Here is a 20,722-nt window from a genome sequence, read left to right on the forward strand (position 1 = left end):
ATGGCATTCTGCTGTGATACTTCTAATGCCACATTTTGTTCAATTATGTTGTCTCTGCCAAGGTTAGCAACATGATGAATACAAATCCTTCCTAAAAAAATTGACAAAGCATTTTACATCTCTTAAGAGGGCTAGACCATTTTTCATTATATTTTACAGATATTAGCACTTAATGTACTTTAGAGGGTCAAAATAATCTTTTTGCTTAGCATCTCTCACCTGCAAATATAGCAAGGATTTTTATTTACTTTGATACTTCTATAAACTATGCAGAATTTTTAAAATAAAATGTAATATATTTTATAAGCTAATAAGACAAAATGGCTAATTAAAGGTTTCTAGCGTGCATTACTATAACTTGCAAATATGGAGACATTTTGGTAATCTTTTCTTACTAAAGATGTGAATGTTTAATGTACTTTCACTGTTTCTACTTTGGTAGTCCAATGGGAATTCAGTAATGACATTTTGTCATGTCAAACTGTGAACATAAATTTGTACTGTACAGTCCTCATACTATATTTAGTATATTTAGTATATTTAGTGCACAGTGCATATGTACTATACTTGTTAATAAAACACTTGGAATGTTGTTCGTAGTCATGTTGTCACATGCTGGGTGACAAAGAGCAGTGATGCCGTGCTCGGGTCAGAGGCAGCCTGGAAGAGACCCCTGTGGCTCTGGGTGTTTGGGTGGCCCCTCTGCCTGGCTGGTGGCCACCTCCTGTGTGTGCCTGCCCTACACGGGGCAGAAGCACAAGGAATTTGTGCTGGAGGAGCTGTGTCCTGCAGCACACTTAGTGGCAAGCTCATAAAAATGTTTTACTCGCTTCTAATTAGGTCATTCTAATTAGGACATTCTAATTAGCCCATAGGCAGGTGTGGAGCACCAAACACGTGAGTTTGGTTTTTTTATCACTCACAAGATGACTGACTGGGCCTGCTCCCCACAGCCCCTCCCAGAGTGGGGTGCCAGAGGCTGCTGACACATCACGAGTCCTGCACACCTCCAGACACACCTGCAGGCTGTGCTGAGATAACAATGATGATGAAGAATGGGGTTTTATTTCTTCACCTTATCAGATGCCTAAGAAGAGGGAGCCTGGCTGAATTCACTGTGCATCTCTAACACTTCCCGTTTCTGCTGAAGTGTTTGCATCAGGATGTTGGTGTCTCACTGCCTGGGATCCTGCAGATCCGCGTGGTGAGCACCTGCGCTAGGACACGGTGACGTACAGAAGGGAAGGCAGGTACAGCAGAAATGAGGCACAAAAATAAAAGCCTGCAAACAGCAATCAGAATATGAGTAAATCACTGGCTTGTATTTCTTGGCCTCCTGCTTGAAAATAAGGACTGCACATTGCAAAGCCAGAGACAGCTCATTGTCATGCTGTTGATTTCTAAGATTCAGGCAGGAGGGACCAATGGCACGGGGGTGTCACGGCCACTGACCCAGCGTGGCAGCGGTCACGGGAAGAGCTCGTCCTGACCTGCCCTCGAGAGCCCGCACACCTGCAAGAGGCTATCCAGCTGGCTGATAAGATTCATCTCTGTTTTCCTAGGAGTCAGAAAGCATTGCATTCGTTCTAAACTGAGTGGTCGTTTTCAGGAAGCAGTGATAATTTCATCGGCCACTGGGTGTCCCTCTTAGTCTGAGAAAAAGGTACAATTTAAGTTCATGAGGTTGTAATTTAAAATAATATTCATTTCCTCGTACTTGAGAAATTAAGCTGTTCCCTCTGTCTTATTTGCTATCGCTGAGTTCAGTCCTGTCAAACGCAGAAATCTGCTCAAGGATTTAAAACTGATCTCCGTGTCTACTGCGATTTCAGGCATAAAACCACTTTAAATGTATCCTTTACAATTAGAACGCTGGCCTGGATGAACACTAACTAAGCCAACACAATATTGCTTGAAGAGAAATGCTGTCGAGCCATGTAATAATAATACGAGCCATGTAATAATTAAAGCGGCCATGTGATAATAATATGAGCCATGGAATAATTAAAGGGGCCATGTAACAATTTAAGGGGCCATGTAAAAATAATACGAGCCATGTAATAATTTAAGGGGCCATATAATAATATTATGAGCCATGGAATAATTAAAGGGGCCATGAAATAATTAAAGGGGCCATGTGATAATTAAGGGGCCACGTAAAAATAATACGAGCCATGTAATAATTAAAGGGGCCATGTAATAATAACATGAGCCATGTAATAATAATAGAGGTCATGTAATAGTAATAGGGGCCATGTAATGATAATAATACGAGCCATGAAATAAGTAAAGGGGGCATGTAATAATAATATGATCCTTGTAATAATTAAAGGGGCCATGTGATAATAGTACAAGCCATGGAATAATTAAACGGGACATGTAATAATTATATGAGCCATGTAATAATTAATGGAGCCATGTAATAATAAAAGGGGCCATTAAATGATTTAAGGGGCCATGTAATAATAATATGAACCATGTAATAATTAAAGGGGCTCTGTAATAATTAAAGCGGCCATGTGGTATTAATAGGGGCCATGTAATAATTAAAGGCGCCATGTAATAATAATACAAGCCATGTAAAAATTAAAGGGGCCATGTAACAATTAAAGTGGCCATGTAATAATAATACAAGCCACGTAATAATTAAAGGGGTCATGTAATAATAATACGTGGGAAAGAAATTTTACTTCCTCTTTTCTTGTCTAGTAAACAGGATATACTACATGCCTTTTAGCCCATTAGCACTAAGTGTGACTGCTAATCATGTTAGGCTGTAATGCCTGGGAAGGGGAGAAGGCCTTCAGGAAGAAAGGTCACAGGATTTCTTGACAGCATTCCCCACTTTAAAGTGTCAAGAAGTCCTAGAGAGGTAAAATCATAAAATCATAGAATCGTAAAATAGTTTGGGTTGGAAGGAACTTCTAAAGGTCATCTAGTCCAACTCCCTGCAATGAGCAGGGACATCTTCAACTAGATCAGATCACTCAGAGCCCTTCCCAACCTGACTCAATGTTCCCAGGGATGGGACATCCACAACTTCTTTGGGCCATCTCTTCCAGTGTTTCACCACCCTCATTATAAAAATGTTTGCTATATCCAACCTAAATCAGCCCTCTTTTAGTTTATAACCAGTACCCCTTGTCTTACAACAACAGGTCCTGCTGAAATGTCTGTTCTCATCTTTCTTATAAGCCCTATTTAACTACTGAAAAGCCTCAACAAGATCTCCACGGAGCCTTCTCTTCTCCAGGCTGAACAACCTCACCTCTCTCAGTCTGTCCTAACAGGAGAGGTGCTCCACCCTTCTGACCATCTTTGTGGCCTCCTCTGGACTCACTCCAACAGCTCCACATTCCTCTTATGCTGGGGCCCAGAGCTGATGCAGTACTGCAGGTGGGGTCTCACCAGAGCAGAGCAGAGCAGAGCAGAGGGGCAGAATTCCCTCCCTCCCTTGCTGCCCACTCTGCTCTGGACGCAGCCCAGGTCATGTTTTGCTCTCTGGGCTGTGAGCGCTCATGGCTGGGTCATGCCCAGCCTCTCATCCAGCAGCATCCCTAATCCCTACTAAATCTTGATTTCTGGGTAAGGCTTTGACATGGTTCCCTACAACATCCTCCTCTAAACTGGAGAGATACAGCTTTAATGAGTGTGGAAATAATTGAGTGCTAGTTAAGATTCAGTAGGGATTTTGAGCTCTTCTCTCCAAAGCTCAGAAGCCAAGCACCTGGCATCCTGCTGCGATCCTACCCAGTTAACCTGAACTGGTAGGTGGGTGCCAGCAGTGTCACCTTTGGACACCAGGAAGCTCTCCTACAGCTTCAATTTCACTCTTTCATCTAGCTACCACGCCTGGTATGTGCTTGGTGAGCCACCTCAATGAGTGTTAAGGATCACATCCTCTTAGCAGTTTGATCCCCTCATATACTGCCCAAAATTGTGATCTCAGGACTTTACATTTCCATTAAGCTGTAAGTACAATGACACAACTCCACGTCGCTGTTGAAATGACACATAAAATTTAATAACAGATAAAGAATTAGATATTTATTAGAGTCTCAAATCCAAGCACAGCAAGTTACTAGATGTCTCCCACTAACAAACACCATTAGTTTAATCAGTAAGATTTTAGCAGAGAAGTTATTTCCTAGGGAAAATGACTCTTTCTTCACCTGTGTGACGACCCTCAGCACCTGCTCATTAAATGAGCAAGGTAACAGAGTTCAGTGGAAGCCTGAAGATAAAAGGGGTTCACCTCCGAACATCAAGTTTCTAAGTAGCAGGAAAAAGAAAAAAACATGCAATCCAGTATAGCTTGATAGAATCACAGCAGAAAGCAGCAATTTACAATGCTATAAAAAATAATGACTACAGGTATTAACCATGCATTTGAAAACAGTGAACAGCAAATTCCATGAACTCATGACTTGGCAGGTATCTACCTGTAGGCAATTGGTAATGTTTAATACAGCAAAGGAAGAAGAACATCAAACAATAATTAATGGATTCAACTTTTCAGCACATACCCAAGAAAGCCACTCTGTGGTGAAGGGACAGATTTCCAGGAAGGGAAAACAGGTGAAAAGGGTGTGAATACTCTTAACACCTACTGTACCAATGTACTGGATGGGATACAAGCAAGAGTTTTCTTCTTTGTGTTATTTAATTAAAACCAAGAAAGCAGATCCTTTCAATCTTAACCTCACAACATTCACGTCAGAACAAAGATTAAATGTATGCCTTGGCAGCCTGATTACACCAAACAAACCACTATCCTTGTTGGCTTCAAATACAGCTTTCACTGGGAAAAGTCAAAAATAAATGCAACCTAAAAATAAGGTCAACCATTATGAAAATTTCCCTCTCTTCCTCTTTGTTAATGACAGGCAACCACAGATGACTTCTGACTACCTGGATTGCTTGAATAAGCAATAGCAATTTCTACACATGCCACATTTCGCAACAAACTGGGAATATTGTAAGAAAATGGAAAAAAATATTAACAGAGTTTAATGCAAAAAAGTCAAGTCAGTTATTCACATTCTTATGTTACAAGTAGGTGTGACATCACTCTCCTACTCATTTGCTTCACTGGATATTGGCAGGTTAATGCTAATGGCTGCCCTGAGGTTAGCCCAGAACAGGGCGCGCTTGCTCCTCTCCTTCGGCCACTCCATGTAGGTGCGCTTTGCCATGAGAGCTTTCAGCTTGTGATACCTGGCAGGGATAAGGTACGGAGGGATTGGCTCCAGTAAAATGAGGATTAAGCTGTTGGAATTCTCACTGAATAACTTGTGATGGGCAAAGTACAGCTCATAGTGACACCACTCGCTCTGCACAAAGTTGGGAGACAACACAAAGATCGACTTGTAGCTCTTCTCAATGCAGTTGATGATGTTCTCCACAATGCTCTTGCCAGGGATAAAGTTTCTCTCGTGCTGGCACAGCTGCACGCAGCCCTCCCCCTTCTCCAGGTTTGGCATCAGCTCGCTCTTCACCCACAGCGAATCGCGCTCGCTGTAGGAAATGAACGCGTGGAATTGCAGAGCGGCCCCCTGATCTCCGGGGGGGTTGTGCCAAGCTCTGCGCTTCGTCTGCGTCCACTGCCACGTCATCCGCGCGTACCACGGCACATCCAGGTAGATGCACAGGAAGGCCACCGCAGCCACCAGCAGCAGCGTCAGCAGCAGAGCTGTCACAAGCAGGAGCGTCGTGTTGCAAGCCAGCAGGCTCAGGTGGAAGTCCTTGAGCTCCGTTCCTCGCAAGCCTTCTGGGTACTCGCACACGTACGCCGCCGGCCAGCCAGACAGCTTCCCCCCTGACCGCCTCTCCAGGCGGATGAAGGCTTGCAGCTCACAGGAGCACTTGAACGGGTTGTGCCCGGCCTGCAGCTCCCTGACCCTTGGGCAGCTCTGGAAGAAGTCAGCGGATGGAGTGAGGATCGAATTCATCTCGACGTTCAGGAACTGCAGGGACGTGAAGCCGCTGCACTCCGGCAGGTCGGCCAGCCTGTTCGATGCCAGGTTCAGCTCTTCCAAGGATTTCAGCTCCGCCACCCCGCTGGGCACGTTGCTGATCTGATTGTTTTGTAGGCTGAGCTTTTTGACGTTGACTGGCAAGCACTCAAACACAGCATCCACCAACTGATTGGAGGACAGGTCCAGCTCTGACAGAGACTCAGCCCACTGGCATTGCTCGCCGGCCCCATCGTGGCGCAGCAGGTTGCTGCTCATGTCCAGGTATTTCAGCGATTTCATACGGCTGGTCATGAAGCTTACTTTGCGAAGGCTCTCAAATTTATTCTTCTGCAAAATAAGTAATTTCAGATCCATGAGAGTGCCACAGTTCTGGAACAACTCATCTGTCAGGGCATTGCGAGAAAAATTTATATACTGAAATGAGCTTGTTCTATTGGGGCAAAGCATGTGTGGCATATATGCATCAGCTATTGTCAAATTGGCAATATTCATCTCTGAAAACTGTCTATATAGAATCTCCTGGTTGAAATAATAAACCTTATTACGAACATGCTCCAAAGTTAATGCTTTCATGGAGCCATCCAAAGAGATTAATTGTTCCACAGAGCTTAATAAGGGTAGAAATGCATATTCAGTTGGCTCCTCCAGTGGTCCCCTAAAAGTCAAATTTCTCACAGTCAAATGTTCCACAGGTGAATACCAAATAAGCATGAAAATTTGCAGGATGATAGGCCATTGTAAGTCCACAGCATCAAGTGTGAGAGTTGTTGTCTTGATTTTCTTCAGAAGCATTAAAGGTGGAGAGGGGAAATCTTTGTAACTCGAGGTATATCTTAAGTTAACTATTATTAAGTTTTCTGAAGTGCTCAATCCATCGTACAGGAGAGGGAAAATGAAGTTTTGGTTTGCTGCAAAAGCAATGTGGAGGTTCCTTGTAGTCAAGACTGTCAGACTCTGAGGCTCATACAGTGAAAAGTTTCCCAAGTTCAGGAAGACAGTGTGCAGCTGCAAATGTTTGATATACCTGAAGTCTGACATTCGTATCATCGTAGCACTTAATCCAAGGTACTCCAAATGAAACATGTTCCCAAATTCCTGACAGATGGGCAGGGCAGTAAACTTATTGAAAGAAAGGTCTAAATGTCTAAGATATGCAAGAGTTAGACAGGAAACTTTTGAAATGTTATTATGAGATAAATCTAAGTATTCTAAATTTTCATTAAAAATGAAGACACTAAAGTCAAGCATCGTAATTAGATTATGAGAAATATATAATATTTGAAGGTCAGAAAGATGAATAAATTCTGAGATACTAAGTCCAGAGATCCTGTTATGTGATAAATCTAATACTTGAGTACGGACTGGAATGTTTTTTGGAACATTAGTTAGCAAACGGCTTGAATAATTTGCAATAAATTCATCTTCTACAGTTGACTGAATATTATCCCATAGTGTGAATGTAAAGGCACAAGTTAAGACATAGATATTTATGAGGGATCTCATTATGCTATCCAGCTTTATCTTGGTTTTTTACAGAAACACAGAAGCATATCTTTGTTTTCTGTTCAATATGTCCCACTGATGAGTCCAGCCCTATGGAAAAAATACATTAAATTTAATGAAGCTGTTGAATGGTTGAAGTTGCTTTTTTATTGTGAAAATAAACTTCAAAATAAAATCTATGTAGTAAAAAAATATTTTTACATACTCCTGTTTTCAGTTCTTACCAATCATCTTCACTCCCATTCCTTAACTGGAATTATTGACTCAGTCAAATATAAATTAATTCTCTTATAATGGCCGGGATGCCACTCGTATGTTACAACCACATAGATGTTAAGAAATACAAATTTCTTAACAATCACGAAAAAATACAAAACTAGTACAAACCAACATCCATGCATTTATGAATAAAGGAGAACAAACATTAAAATAAAGGAGAACATCCATCTGCTGTTTCTACACATCCCAAGTTCACACAAATTTGGGAACAAAACTCCAATAAAACCACCCTCACAGGAACTGGTGCAAAAACAACCTCTTCACTCAAAGGATATTCTCCACACCCCAAAGACCTGGACATTGCCATCCACCCTCTCAGGGTCAGATTATCAGCTTTGTCCTTGCTATAGCACAAAGAGTCCATTTTTCCAATAAGCCAAGAATTCTGAGGAATTATACTGTCCATTGTATTGGGTTTGCATGGTGAGGTTTTGGTAGCAGGGGGACTACAGGTCTGGTTTCTGTGAGAAGCTGCCAGAAGCTTCCTCTGTGTTTCATAGAGCCAGTAGCAGCTGGATTCAAGGCCAAGGTCATCCACAACATTAGCAGTGCCTCTGGGATAAAATGGTGAGGAAGGGGGGAAAAACCCTGGGAACAGCACCTGCATGAAGCATAAACGACTCTTAAGCAGTTTCAGGAGACAAATTTCCCCAGTTTTATTTTGTTCTGATTTTTTTTCTGTTAAAAAGATCTAAAACCCCAAAGTTTTAAAATTCTGTCCCGGTGTAATCTTTTTTTAAATAGAAACCAACAACCCTTTTTTTTCAGTTCTAGGTTATAATGTATGCTAGTCCCTAATAATGTGACTAACTGATGGTTAGTCAGAACTCAACCTTTCCCATCCAATTTTCCTATCAGGCTTAATCAATTTTTTTCTTAATTAAGTAAAGCAAAAATACATGCAATTAACATCACCAAAAGCATTAAAAGAATAAATCACTAAAGTATTTCTATCTCTATTAAATCCAGTAGAGAGACCAAATTACTCCTTCAGAAAGTTGTGCTAGGGTATCTGAGGACACAAAAGAAATGAAGCTGGGATGGTTGGTCAAAGTACAGTATTAATTGCAAGACAAAACAAGACAAGGAAATCTGACCCAGCTCCTTCAAAGTGCAGTTGGCTCTGTTCTTCAGAGTCCAGGCTGATAAACAGTCTTACTCTTGAATCAAACAAACTTTCGTCTAGAACTATCTGGAGGAATTTCCTCCTGGAGAAAAGGGGTGTCAGTAATAAAGCAAGAAATGTTCTGAAGGGAGAAAAAAACAGAAATATATTCTCTGTCCATTTCCAACACCAGATGAGTTTTAATTTACATTAAATTAAACGCTATGTAACTGTACATGCTATGCTAGATACTGCAACAAGGGACAAGCCACACTCTACAGCCATGCAGAGTGCTTCAGTCAAAGAGTAAAGCAGACATATCTAGGAAAGCAATAGTAAGGATCAAGGGTTACCCCTCCAATGCTGTTTTAGAATGGTATTAAATTAGAGTTGGCTGAGAATTAAAACTGCCATACCAAATGATTTTTCTCCTTTTCCTCTTTGCTGAAATTCAGATGAGTGTTTTCACTGAACCTTCAAAATGCAAGAGTATCTTCCAACATCAAAGAAACACCAGCATCTGAGATTTGATGAAGTCCAAGATAGGTATATCTATCAAAGATAAAATTATTATAAATCATGAAGCAAATATAACCCACCTTTTGTGCATGGAATTCATCTTCAAGCTGAAGAACCAGCAAAAGTCCTCTGCATACTTGGTTAGTATCCCCAAAATAAAATTTCAAACACATGTAATCTTCAGGGTGGTGAATCTCACATGAGATGCTAATTCCACAATAATTACCTACCTCAGGAAGCAAAAAACCCAGTCCTTTTTAAACAAGATACGCAGTTCTAAGAATTAATGAAACCTCCTTACAATGTGGGTATTAAGAGCACAATGAAAGGAAACTTTTACCAGTTCAGACTAAAAATACATTTACTTCTGTAATATTTACATAACTAGCTGGTTTAGGAGGAAATAAACCTATATGTAATATAGAATGTTTCCCTTGGCAAGACTGTGCAATTAATTCTGCATTTCTAATTTCAAGTCTGCGTCTGATGTTACACAGATGTTCTAGAAATCCGTCAACTGCATCTCCTCTTTGCACACACAGAAAAGAGGAAGCAGAAGCCTCACTGCCAACATTTGTTCATATCAAGATCTCTTGCAGAGCTCTACCCTACCAAAATTTTTTGCTCATCAAGGACAGTAATTAATGTAGTCCACTGATGGATAACAAAAGTTTATATCTCAAAAGCTAGTAACAGGGGCAAACTGGCACGGTTAAAAACCTTTACAGGCCAATCATCTTTACACTAGAATGGTTATCAAGGATACCTCAGATTGTGGCTCCATCCAAAAAATTATAAAAATTACCAGAGAATATTCCCTATGACAAGACAGCTGTAATGAAGCCACAAAGAATATGACACAATTTAGGGCAATCTGGGGCTGAAGGATGTCACTGTTGAGCCAGAAATGACACAAATTCCCTTGAAGGCTTGTTTGCAGGACAAGTGTGTTTAATAGGAAAAATCCTCTCTTTTATAGACAGGTTTGACACATTCTACTTGATTGATTAGCTAACAAAAACATCTTTCTCACAAACAGTCCTCGAGAAGAACAGAAAAACAGAGTAGAAAAACACCACCTGCAGGTTGTTTATACTAACAAGTTACCATCGTTTCTATGACTCCCTAAAAAGTCTCACAAGTCCACTGTGAGAAAACGAAACCTGTTTTCTTGCTCTCTGACCAGGCTGTTGCATCCCCAGAAGGAATCCAAGAAAGCAGCCATTCAGTTAATATTGTGAACAGGGACATGAGCCTTGGAGAAAATCAACATCAGTGACCCAAGATAAGACCAGGGATCATGAATGTTTCTCAATAAAGCAGCAAGAGCGTTTGCCAGCTGATACCATCTAGACTCCAAGTTAAAAGAGACACTCCTTTTGGTAGGCATCAATCCATGATACTGAATAGAGTAAGGCACTTGTTGACTGAACAATGATATCATAATTAGCCAAAACAGTGGCGGCTTTACTTGAGTATAATACCAGAAAAAAAATTGCTGCATGGATAAAATCAAATACAGCATCAGCTTTCATCAGAACTGACTGTAACGCACACACAACTATTAAAACCACCTTTTAGTTGTAGTATGTTTAATTTTTTTGCCACCTTTCTTTATGAAGTTTTAAAATACATTCAAATAAACAGTTTGCTCTAAAGAAAAATTTGCAGATAATTAAAATAAAACTCATACTCCTGAATACCTCTGTTAAATCGTTAGGAACCCTGCATAATTTATTTTTACTAACCAATTCACTGAAGTTTTGTTTGGGGCTGGTTTCAGTTTACTGATTCAATCATTTTTCATGACAGGCAAAAACTAAAAGCAATGTATTTCTGTTCATACATCTCAAAATGTACCAGCTACATACCATCTTTTCCATAGTCAGTTCACACATGTTCATGCACATACCTTGTTCCATTTCTGAATTTTACACTGCTGGTGTTTTTTGCAGTTTGTTCTATCAGTGTTCACAAAAAGACGTTTCACACTTCTGCCTGTATAACATCATTATTTACCCAGAGAGGAACCAGAACTACCCTTCTTGTCCAGGTATGAAAAGTTATTCAGGACCAGCACCATGCCAAAAGTGTGAAGAATATCTCTGACAAGAACTGCAGAAGGGAACTTAACATGTGCAAGACACAGGGTTAAAGCACAGTCACAGCAGATGAACTCATCAAAGCACTCATGACAAGTTAATAGAATAATTAAAGGTTTGCAGTGTTGGTGTTTGGTCACATCAAGGACTTTAGCTGTCATTGTCACCTGTATGTCAAGTAGGTGAAAAAAAGGCTAAATTCCACCACAAGTCAAAGTGGGCAGATACTGTATCACATTTATGCTCAAGCCAATTTTGCTTTGGTATAAATAGACACAAGGATCAAAGCTGTGGAAATCAAACTGGTAAGCCAGAGCCACCTTGCAGAGCACAATTTTCTCACTTATTGATTATAAATACTGTTTTCTCTTGACAAAACAGTGACTACAAATGAGCATTATAGTCAATCTCAGCAAATACTTCCAAAAGAAAAAACAGACTAACCAAAGCCTTGAGTAAAAACATGGGTTTCACAGAGGCTTTGAACCTTCCTTTCAGCAGAATCTCCCAGAGTCCCATTATTTTCCCTTGAGTGCCTTTCCTTCCTCTAACTCTTTGCAGCTAAAGTTCAGTGAAGACGTTTTGTAACATTTCTAAAGCTAAAGAAGAGCTGAGCTCTCAGCAGGCAACTCACATTGTGTCAAGTCTGCCTGTTTGCCAGTTTCCTTTATACTATACACTACTTAAATAAACATAAAAACATTTCTGCTTTACACTTGAATTTCATTCTGTATATGTTTATGTTTCAGAAGGTGTTTAACTCCCATGTTATCAGTTTTGTATGATATTTTTATGTATGTAAAAATAGCATTCCTGCTAGTCACCAAGATGACTAATCAAATGCCAGGAATCTGCTCTGATACAGTACCTGATATCAGTACATATTTACATACTCCCTTTTCCTGATAACTGGACTGCAGCAGCAGTTAGACATTTCAGTGCAGTACCAAATGCAGGCACACAGCACCAGGCTGCACAGAAGAGGTTAGTCCTTTTCCAAACTCTGCAGGTAAACTGGCTCATGTGCTGTGAGACTATGCATGGCCCCATGAACACAGAAAAACATATTCATGGATTAAAGCTGGTTTTATAGAAAGGGTTGAGAGTATGACAGGGACTGAGATAATTGTCTCAAATATTCTAATAACACTTGAGAAAACTCATTCTCTCTTGTGGAATCAGAGAAATTAGTTCTAATAATTCATTGCACATTTAACTGTTAAATCAATTATCTGGCACATTTGGAAAAAAAAAAAAAAAAGATAATAGTATGTGGGCTTCTGGTTCCAAAGTACAAGTTCTAATTTATGTCCATGCTCATTAAAAGCCACCCTTTCCAATTTATTCACGGAAGGATTTTTGGAATCCAGAGACGTGTAATATCAGAGAACTGTAATTAAACACTTCTGCTTATGATAACATCAGCTACATTCCCTGAGGTCACATAGTTCCAAGTTCTTTCCAAAGTGGCAAACAAACCTTGCTTGCCTTGTTAAAACCTTCCACTCCTTAATTTCTGGTAATGGCTATGGTTCCCACATGAGTAACAGGAAGGTTTCTTGGAAACTCTCTGACTTTCAGAGGGTTTCTTTGTCTTCCAGCCGACAGAAGAAGCCAGATGAGTTCTTAAGGTTGCACACAAGGGGATGGTAATTGTATCACAGAGGTTTCAAGAGTTACTGGCCTAAAACCCTGAGGCTTTTGAAGAACATTTTCAAGCAAGGTACCACATAATCCAGCTGTCCCTGGTTGTGAGAAAGGGATAGGCAAAACAAGCTGAATGATCATCTTCAGTTTTCAGAGTTAAATGAGTCACACACTGAAGCAGTAGTGGGAGGGGAAGGAGGAAGCAGAGAAAACATTTATCTCCACAGTCCTGAATGAAATGTCTGCAATTGGTAACAGGTGTGTTATATTAATTTTGAGATTAAGTGGGATGAGAGAGTTAGCTCTCTCTTAGCCTTTAAGGTGTTAAATTTGACCTTTCTTCTACAGGTCATAAACAGTCACTCACAGTTCAAGGCTTCAGGTCAAGAAATCTCAGCTGTCTTAAACCTCAGACAAAAAGAAGCATCAAAATTAAAACCTTTTGCTAGTAATGGAAGACAGAAATAAGATAAAATGTAGACATCCTATACTACATGAGGATTCCATCATAACATTCCTTTTTCTCTCATATACATGTTGAAAAACATTTTTGAAGGGAAACTTCCTGCTTGATGGTCATCTAGCTCTGGTTTTTCAAAACAACTTCCCTTGTTGGGGCAAAGAGGAAGTTTGCTGTCATCATCTTCAACAGTTGCGAATGTTTGCCTGAGCCCAGCCATGCTTTCTGCAAGCTAAAACAGTACAAGTACAGACAGAGGGGCCTGCTCTGTTTCTGTAAAGGAAAAGCAAATATTGTAAATGTAGTTTGTTTTTATAACTCAGTGAACAAACCATTAAATTACCTGCTGTCTCTAGACCTGGGAAATTTTTTCAGACTCTGACTGGTTATTGGCTTTCTGACCACAAGTCATAGCCATGCTACAAGAGATACTGTTTCAGCAGAAAAAGACAGATTCTTTTAATAATAAACATAAAGTAAGATATATGGATGAGAAGACAAAAAGTAGAAAGCAAGGTGGGGGAAAAAGCATGATTTAGAGATGTCAGGAGTTTTTCAAAACATAGACAATATGATGAAGGCAGCTCTGTCACTGCAGATGCCCTCCCACCCCCTCTGGTCAAGGTATCTCTTGGGATTAAAATGGTACCTTTATGGGTATTAGAGTTCTGTGCTTCTCCCTTGCTGTAATGTCAAGCTAAAAAGTGAAGTACCTCACCTTTTTTTTCTTAAGAAAAAACCTCCAAAGCTTTTATAACTTGCTCAATCCTAGTTCAAAGTTCACAAACTTCTGTGTCTGGGTCCTATCCTTTTATCCACCGAACCTGAGCAAAAACTATCTGGCAACCATTTTGAACTCTGGACTTCAATGACCTTCTCAGGATCCTTACTTTTCTTTCTCATGAACCAATTTTAGAAAAAATCTCCATTGACAAAGCTGTATAAATTTTGTGATTAAAGCAGCTCTGCAAACTATCCAGCAGCTGAAGCACTCTTCCACATGATTATACTAAACTGCTCCAGATTTTATTCTGCTGAGAAAAACTCACTAAATCTTTCAAAATCCACATTGAAATTCATTTGTAATTTGCTATCCCAAGAGATTTGCACTAAGATGAATTGAATTTTGACTACAGTTAGGAGGCAACACAGACAAGTTGGAAACAAGATTGTGTAACAAAAAGTTAAACACATTTACAATGAATAGAAATAATATTTATTATTTCACCAAGAAAAAACAGATGAAACTCCATTAGAAAGATCCTTAATCTGTTTCCTCATACAAGTTTTCATCAGCTTTTGGCAGGTTAATGCTAATGGCTGCCCTGAGGTTAGCCCAGAACAGGGCGCGCTTGCTCCTCTCCTTCGGCCACTCCATGTAGGTGCGCTTTGCCATGAGAGCTTTCAGCTTGTGATACCTGGCAGGGATAAGGTACGGAGGGATTGGCTCCAGTAAAATGAGGATTAAGCTGTTGGAATTCTCACTGAATAACTTGTGATGGGCAAAGTACAGCTCATAGTGACACCACTCGCTCTGCACAAAGTTGGGAGACAACACAAAGATCGACTTGTAGCTCTTCTCAATGCAGTTGATGATGTTCTCCACAATGCTCTTGCCGGGAATAAAGTTTCTCTCGTGCTGGCACAGCTGCACGCAGCCCTCCCCCTTCTCCAGGTTCGGCATCAGCTCGCTCTTCACCCACAGCGAATCGCGCTCGCTGTAGGAAATGAACGCGTGGAATTGCAGAGCGGCCCCCTGATCTCCGGGGGAGTTGTGCCAAGCTCTGCGCTTCGTCTGCGTCCACTGCCACGTCATCCGCGCGTACCACGGCACATCCAGGTAGATGCACAGGAAGGCCACCGCAGCCACCAGCAGCAGCGTCAGCAGCAGAGCTGTCACAAGCAGGAGCGTCGTGTTGCAAGCCAGCAGGCTCAGGTGGAAGTCCTTGAGCTCCGTTCCTCGCAAGCCTTCTGGGTACTCGCACACGTACGCCGCCGGCCAGCCAGCCAGCTTCCCCCCTGACCGCCTCTCCAGGCGGATGAAGGCTTGCAGCTCACAGGAGCACTTGAACGGGTTGTGCCCGGCCTGCAGCTCCCTGACCCTTGGGCAGCTCTGGAAGAAGTCAGCGGATGGAGTGAGGATCGAATTCATCTCGACGTTCAGGAACTGCAGGGACGTGAAGCCACTGCACTCCGGCAGGTCGGCCAGCCTGTTCGATGCCAGGTTCAGCTCTTCCAAGGATTTCAGCTCCGCCACCCCGCTGGGCACGTTGCTGATCTGATTGTTTTGTAGGCTGAGCTTTTTGACGTTGACTGGCAAGCACTCAAACACAGCATCCACCAACTGATTGGAGGACAGGTCCAGCTCTGACAGAGACTCAGCCCACTGGCATTGCTCGCCGGCCCCATCGTGGCGCAGCAGGTTGCTGCTCATGTCCAGGTATTTCAGTGATTTCATACGGCTGGTCATGAAGCTTACTTTGCGAAGGCTCTCAAATTTATTCTTCTGCAAGATTAATGTCTCCAGCTGAAGGAGGTTGTCACAGTTTTGAAAAAGTAAATCTGTTAAATCATTCTTTAAAAAATTTAGGTATCTAAAGGGACTCCTATATGAAGGACAAATCATATGAATCATCTCTGAATCAGCTATTGTCATGTCTGCAATATTCATGTCTGCAAATATTTTGTATAGGTCATCCTGTGAGAAGTACATGTCCGTGATTATAATTTTCTTCATTGTCAGTGCTTTCATAGAAGTACCTGAGTAGTCAAAGTCATATCTTTCAATGTTTGACAGCTGTATTACATTGTAAGTATTGAAGTATTCAATGGATGAGTGCCATACAGTCTGAAAAATTTTCATAAGATGATTCCAACTCACTGACACATTTGTCAGTGTCAGATTTTGTAACCTGGATCCTTGTCTGAAATTAGATAATAAATCTATCAACTCATTTACATTGTCTTCTGTGATTCTTGACAATGACAGGCTTTCTGTAGTATTTTGTATCACAACCCAATCACAATTAGCTTTGGACTGATTACTCTTTGTATACAGGAGTGGCAGGCTCGTGATTTTTTGTTTAGAATCATCTTCTGGAAAATTGTTAGAAATAGATGTAAAGAGTTCATCTTCCACAGACAGGCTGACATAGTTCCAAAAAGTTAATGCAAACAGACACTTGCACAGAAAAACATTTCTGAGAAAGCTTGTATTTAGTGTCATACTGTTTTGTCTTTCCTTGTAGGTGCTCAATACTTTTCTTAACTGTCCATCTTTGCTCCAATCCTGTGGAAATTAAAGAAACACAAGCAAAAACCAGATTGTATTATTAAGTAGCTGAGCAGGAACCATCAGAGAGAGAGATTTTTTTAGGGTTCCAATTTCTCATTGCTCCATTTGATTCAAAAAGCAACAATTTTCTACAATCGTTCAGGAGAGACATTCTTTATTGAGAGATGGAAATTTTTATTTGGCAAATACGGTGTATTTAACAAATAATGAGTCAGTTTTTTACAAAACATGTCTGATTTCATAGCTGTCTAAAATTTGCTGCTTACTTACAGAATTACTGCTGTGATACAGTCCATTATGAAGGCTTCCTAAACTGTGTAATACACTTTGATTAGAAAGTACAATAACTGGCGTTAAGTGATGATGTGGTGGTTTTCAGGGCAGTTAGGACTTGGTGAAGGGGAGATCTTGACTCCATTTCAGAAGGTTGGTTTATTATATTATGATATATATTACATTAAAAAAGACCACACTATAACTATACTACAAAGAACAGAGAGAAAGATTCATCAGAAGGCGAGACAGGAATAGAAAGAAATGAATAATAAAGTTCTGTGACTCCCAGAGAGTCCGAGAGCTGCTGCTTTCTTGATTGGTCAGCAAGTAGAAACATCCCACATCGACCATTCAAGAAAGCACTTGCTGCATTCCACAGTAGCAGATAACAAATTGTTTACACTTGAAGCTGAGGCCCTCTCATTTCTCAGGAGAAGAAAATCCTAGCAAAGGGATTTTCATAAAATATCATAACTATAAAGTGATGTGAACTGGGCTCAGAGATACTGTTTTAAAATGGACTTTTGACAGTAACACTTGGACTGAAACACAGGATGGATGTTCAAGAGCCTGAATCAAAAGCTAAATGTCCTTAGATAGCTGAGACTGGATCATCAGTGCTTCTTTTAACTAGGGAAATGAGGGTAAGGGTAGAATGATCTATATTTATGCTATGGGAAAGCCCACAGAAGGGTTCACTTCTTGTCTGAGCTTAAGCATTTCCTGAATTTAGACTCTGAAAGTGGGGTGCTCACATCTGGTTTGACAAGTGTACAAAGAGAACACCAGACACACACTGAGAATATTTGCAGGCTACAAAAATGTACACAAAAATACATGTAGAACCTCTGTACACAAAATCCAGCCCTGATCTAAGGACACTGACCTCAAACATCTCTGTTGTGAAAGAGAGGTTTATTTAAACAGACTTTAAAGGGAAAAAATTATAACTGTGTCTTTGCTTTGGTTTTTCCTATTAGAGGTCACTTTTTCTTTCTGAATGTAGGAATTTAGGATAGCCAGCTTCCCTTTGTTTAAGTCAGCCTTTGAGAATACTGTCTTAAATCTCCTTTTAGCTATTGCATAAATCCATTAGACTGCCCCTCTAAAAGAGGAACTGGTAAGAACTTGGTTAACAATTTTACATGTGTAAATCTTATTTTAAATTGTTTTACAGATTTCTAATATCTTTTTATTTCCTCTTCTTTCCCCTTCCCTCCCATTAATTTTAAATCATAATGTTGCCTGACATTTGGCATGGTACTTTTTCATGACTGCACTGGCCTTCAACTTTCCCTTGATATTGAAGGGGCAAAATTGTGAGTTTACATTTCTAATGACTCTACCATGAGACAGTAGCTATCACCTGACAGACTGATTTACAACTTCAAGGACTACATTCACTGCATCATTAACTATTCCATAAGCTTTCTCAGAATTACTGGGGCAAAATACATGGTATACTCTATCTAACAAAAACAAAAACAAAAACAAAAAACCCTAAAAAAACTCCACTGAATTCTTTTGTAAAGAATGCATGAAACTAAGCTTGGAAATCATCTAGAAATAGAGGGGTAATATGGCAAAACTTTTCCAGCCTTTTCCCAAATTCTCATTTGGAAAAAATATATGCATCACAGCCTTCAAAAGGCATTTGGGCATATTCAGTCCTGTTCTTCTGATTGTTTGGGCAACTCTACTAATGTGTTTATAATTAACCAAAATATGTAGCTTCAAGAGAAACCTGAAAAAAATCTACCTTTAAATCATTATTCCTTCTTCAAATAAAATTTCAGTAATATCCATGGACTAGATGAAAAAAGGATAGGACTCTTCTACATGTGTTTTACTTTCTTTCTCTTTCATATGTCCTAGCATCCAGCCAAATTATTTAGGAGTACCTTCAAAATTTCTCAAGCATATCATATGAAGCAACACAAGTCAAAACTTTTATACCATATAACTTGTGATTTGGAGGCTAATACTGTAGAAATTATCCTTCATAGTCATATCACCTTTAATTCAGAAGTATCCTCATGTCTTCAAACGTGATAAAAAAAGCTTAATCAAGAAAAGCAATCCAGGAGGGTAGGCAAGCCAAGAGCATAGCAAGAAAGTGTCCTACTGTTTAAAGAGCAGGGGGAGAGATAAAAATGAGGTTTTAAGAGTTTTTCCAATATAAAACTGGTATAAATTCCATATAAGAAATATACAGAATACATTTAGCTAAGACAGTTCAGTATTAAGACATGAACTTCGCAGGTTACCAACATAGCAAAAAACTAATGTTACAAACATGCCTTTCACAAGGATGAAACACATGATCAGGTTAGACCCAGTTCCTGAACTATAGAAAACAGTAGAAAAACTACTGCCATCACTCTTCTCCCCCCTAAATATGAGTGTAGTGCTATTAAAAAGAGACTGCTACTTGGACAGTGTTTTTGGATAAATATTCCAAACACAAGCAACTTCACCATCGTTCCTTAGCCATACACTTGAAAGGACATCGAACACTTGCTACAGAAAACAAGGCTCATTTTCAAATAAGGTACAGAATATGAAACAATTACAGCTAACTAGCAACAGCACAAAGTCAAAAAAATTAAAACTTTCTCACCAGAAATCCCTGCTGTCCGAAAAAGCAGAAAATGTTCTCAGGAAAACAACCAAAAAAAAAACTTCCTGTAACTCTATCCTACTGAGTAACAATACTCAGGAACACCCAAATTTTTACATACATGTTTGTGCCATCTACTGACAGCTTGTGAAATGGCATTTGCTTTTCTCTGGATGTATTTTTCACATACAACATTACTGTAATATCCCCACTATTCTATTATAATTGAACCTTGTGTTTTTATGCTTTGCAATATATTAAACAGGAGAAAAAAGAATCCTTTTACCAACTTTCTACCTTCATTAAATTAATATAAAAATAAGTACTTCTTTTGAATAAGAAATTCAAACACCTTTCTATCTGAACTTAATAATGATCTAACTCTCTATACATTATTGTAATTTTTTGTCCATTTTGCTACACCAATTTAGTTGTCAGACTCTTATCAAGGCTGGTTTATAAAAGCACCATTTGTCTGAGTTTGATTTCCATTTAATGGGAATGGAATAATAATCCCTCTCCTGCTCCAGCAGTGTTGTCATTGGGTTAAACAGTGAACATGGAAACATTGAGTGGAGTTTGTTTTGTTTTTTCTTTTTCAAATTAAAACAGAGCAGTGACTTTGGTACTGAATGCCCAAACACAGGGTTATTGCCCTGGCAAAGACATAAACCAGTCTCTCTTTATTTCTGTATAATGTTGGTCAGAAACTCCACCATAGCTGAGATCTAAATACACAACTGCCACACTATAGTTACCTTTCTGGGTTAGCATATCATACACATTCATGATTTAATATTCCAATGATTCAGGAAGCAGAGGAAATAATATAAAAATTACTTTTTCACTTTGAGGCTTATTCTGTAGATTATATTTAATTTCTCAGCCTCAAGTGAAAAGAGGTCATCCAATTGAAAGATAGGACAGGTAGTAAGCAA

The 20,722-nt window shown here is 39.8% G+C and overlaps 2 protein-coding genes across 3 annotated transcripts in view; both read right to left on the reverse strand.

Moving 5' to 3' along the window:
• Positions 1–5,016: 5,016 nt before the first annotated feature.
• On the reverse strand, positions 5,017–19,852 carry LOC119700166 (toll-like receptor 6). The gene is made up of 3 exons (XM_038134700.1): positions 19,785–19,852; positions 9,282–9,417; positions 5,017–8,361 (listed from the first exon to the last, which is right to left on the reverse strand). The coding sequence occupies exon 3, from the start codon at positions 7,479–7,481 to the stop codon at positions 5,076–5,078; it is 2,406 nt and encodes an 801-aa protein (XP_037990628.1). The 5' UTR covers positions 7,482–8,361; positions 9,282–9,417; positions 19,785–19,852; the 3' UTR covers positions 5,017–5,075.
• Positions 14,787–20,722, reverse strand: part of LOC119700168 (toll-like receptor 1) — a 29,206-nt gene continuing 23,270 nt past the window's right edge. The window contains exons 1-2 of one of the 2 annotated variants that reach the window (XM_038134703.1): positions 19,785–19,870; positions 14,787–16,882 (exon numbers count right to left, since the gene is read on the reverse strand). In XM_038134703.1, the coding sequence (XP_037990631.1) occupies positions 14,858–16,819 (1,962 nt within the window). In that variant the 5' untranslated portion in view covers positions 16,820–16,882; positions 19,785–19,870 and the 3' untranslated portion in view covers positions 14,787–14,857. Of the gene's footprint in view, positions 16,883–19,784; positions 19,871–20,722 lie in introns of those variants that run through there. The other variant, XM_038134704.1, reaches the window with a different exon arrangement.

This window comes from Motacilla alba, chromosome 4, assembly GCF_015832195.1.
Source record: "Motacilla alba alba isolate MOTALB_02 chromosome 4, Motacilla_alba_V1.0_pri, whole genome shotgun sequence".
In the NCBI taxonomy this organism is placed as follows: domain Eukaryota; kingdom Metazoa; phylum Chordata; class Aves; order Passeriformes; family Motacillidae; genus Motacilla; species Motacilla alba.

What these genes read in the sequence shown, in the direction of transcription:
- LOC119700166 (XM_038134700.1), bottom strand. Translation starts at nt 7,481, where the DNA reads ATGAGATCCCTCATAAATATCTATGTCTTAACTTGTGCCTTTACATTC.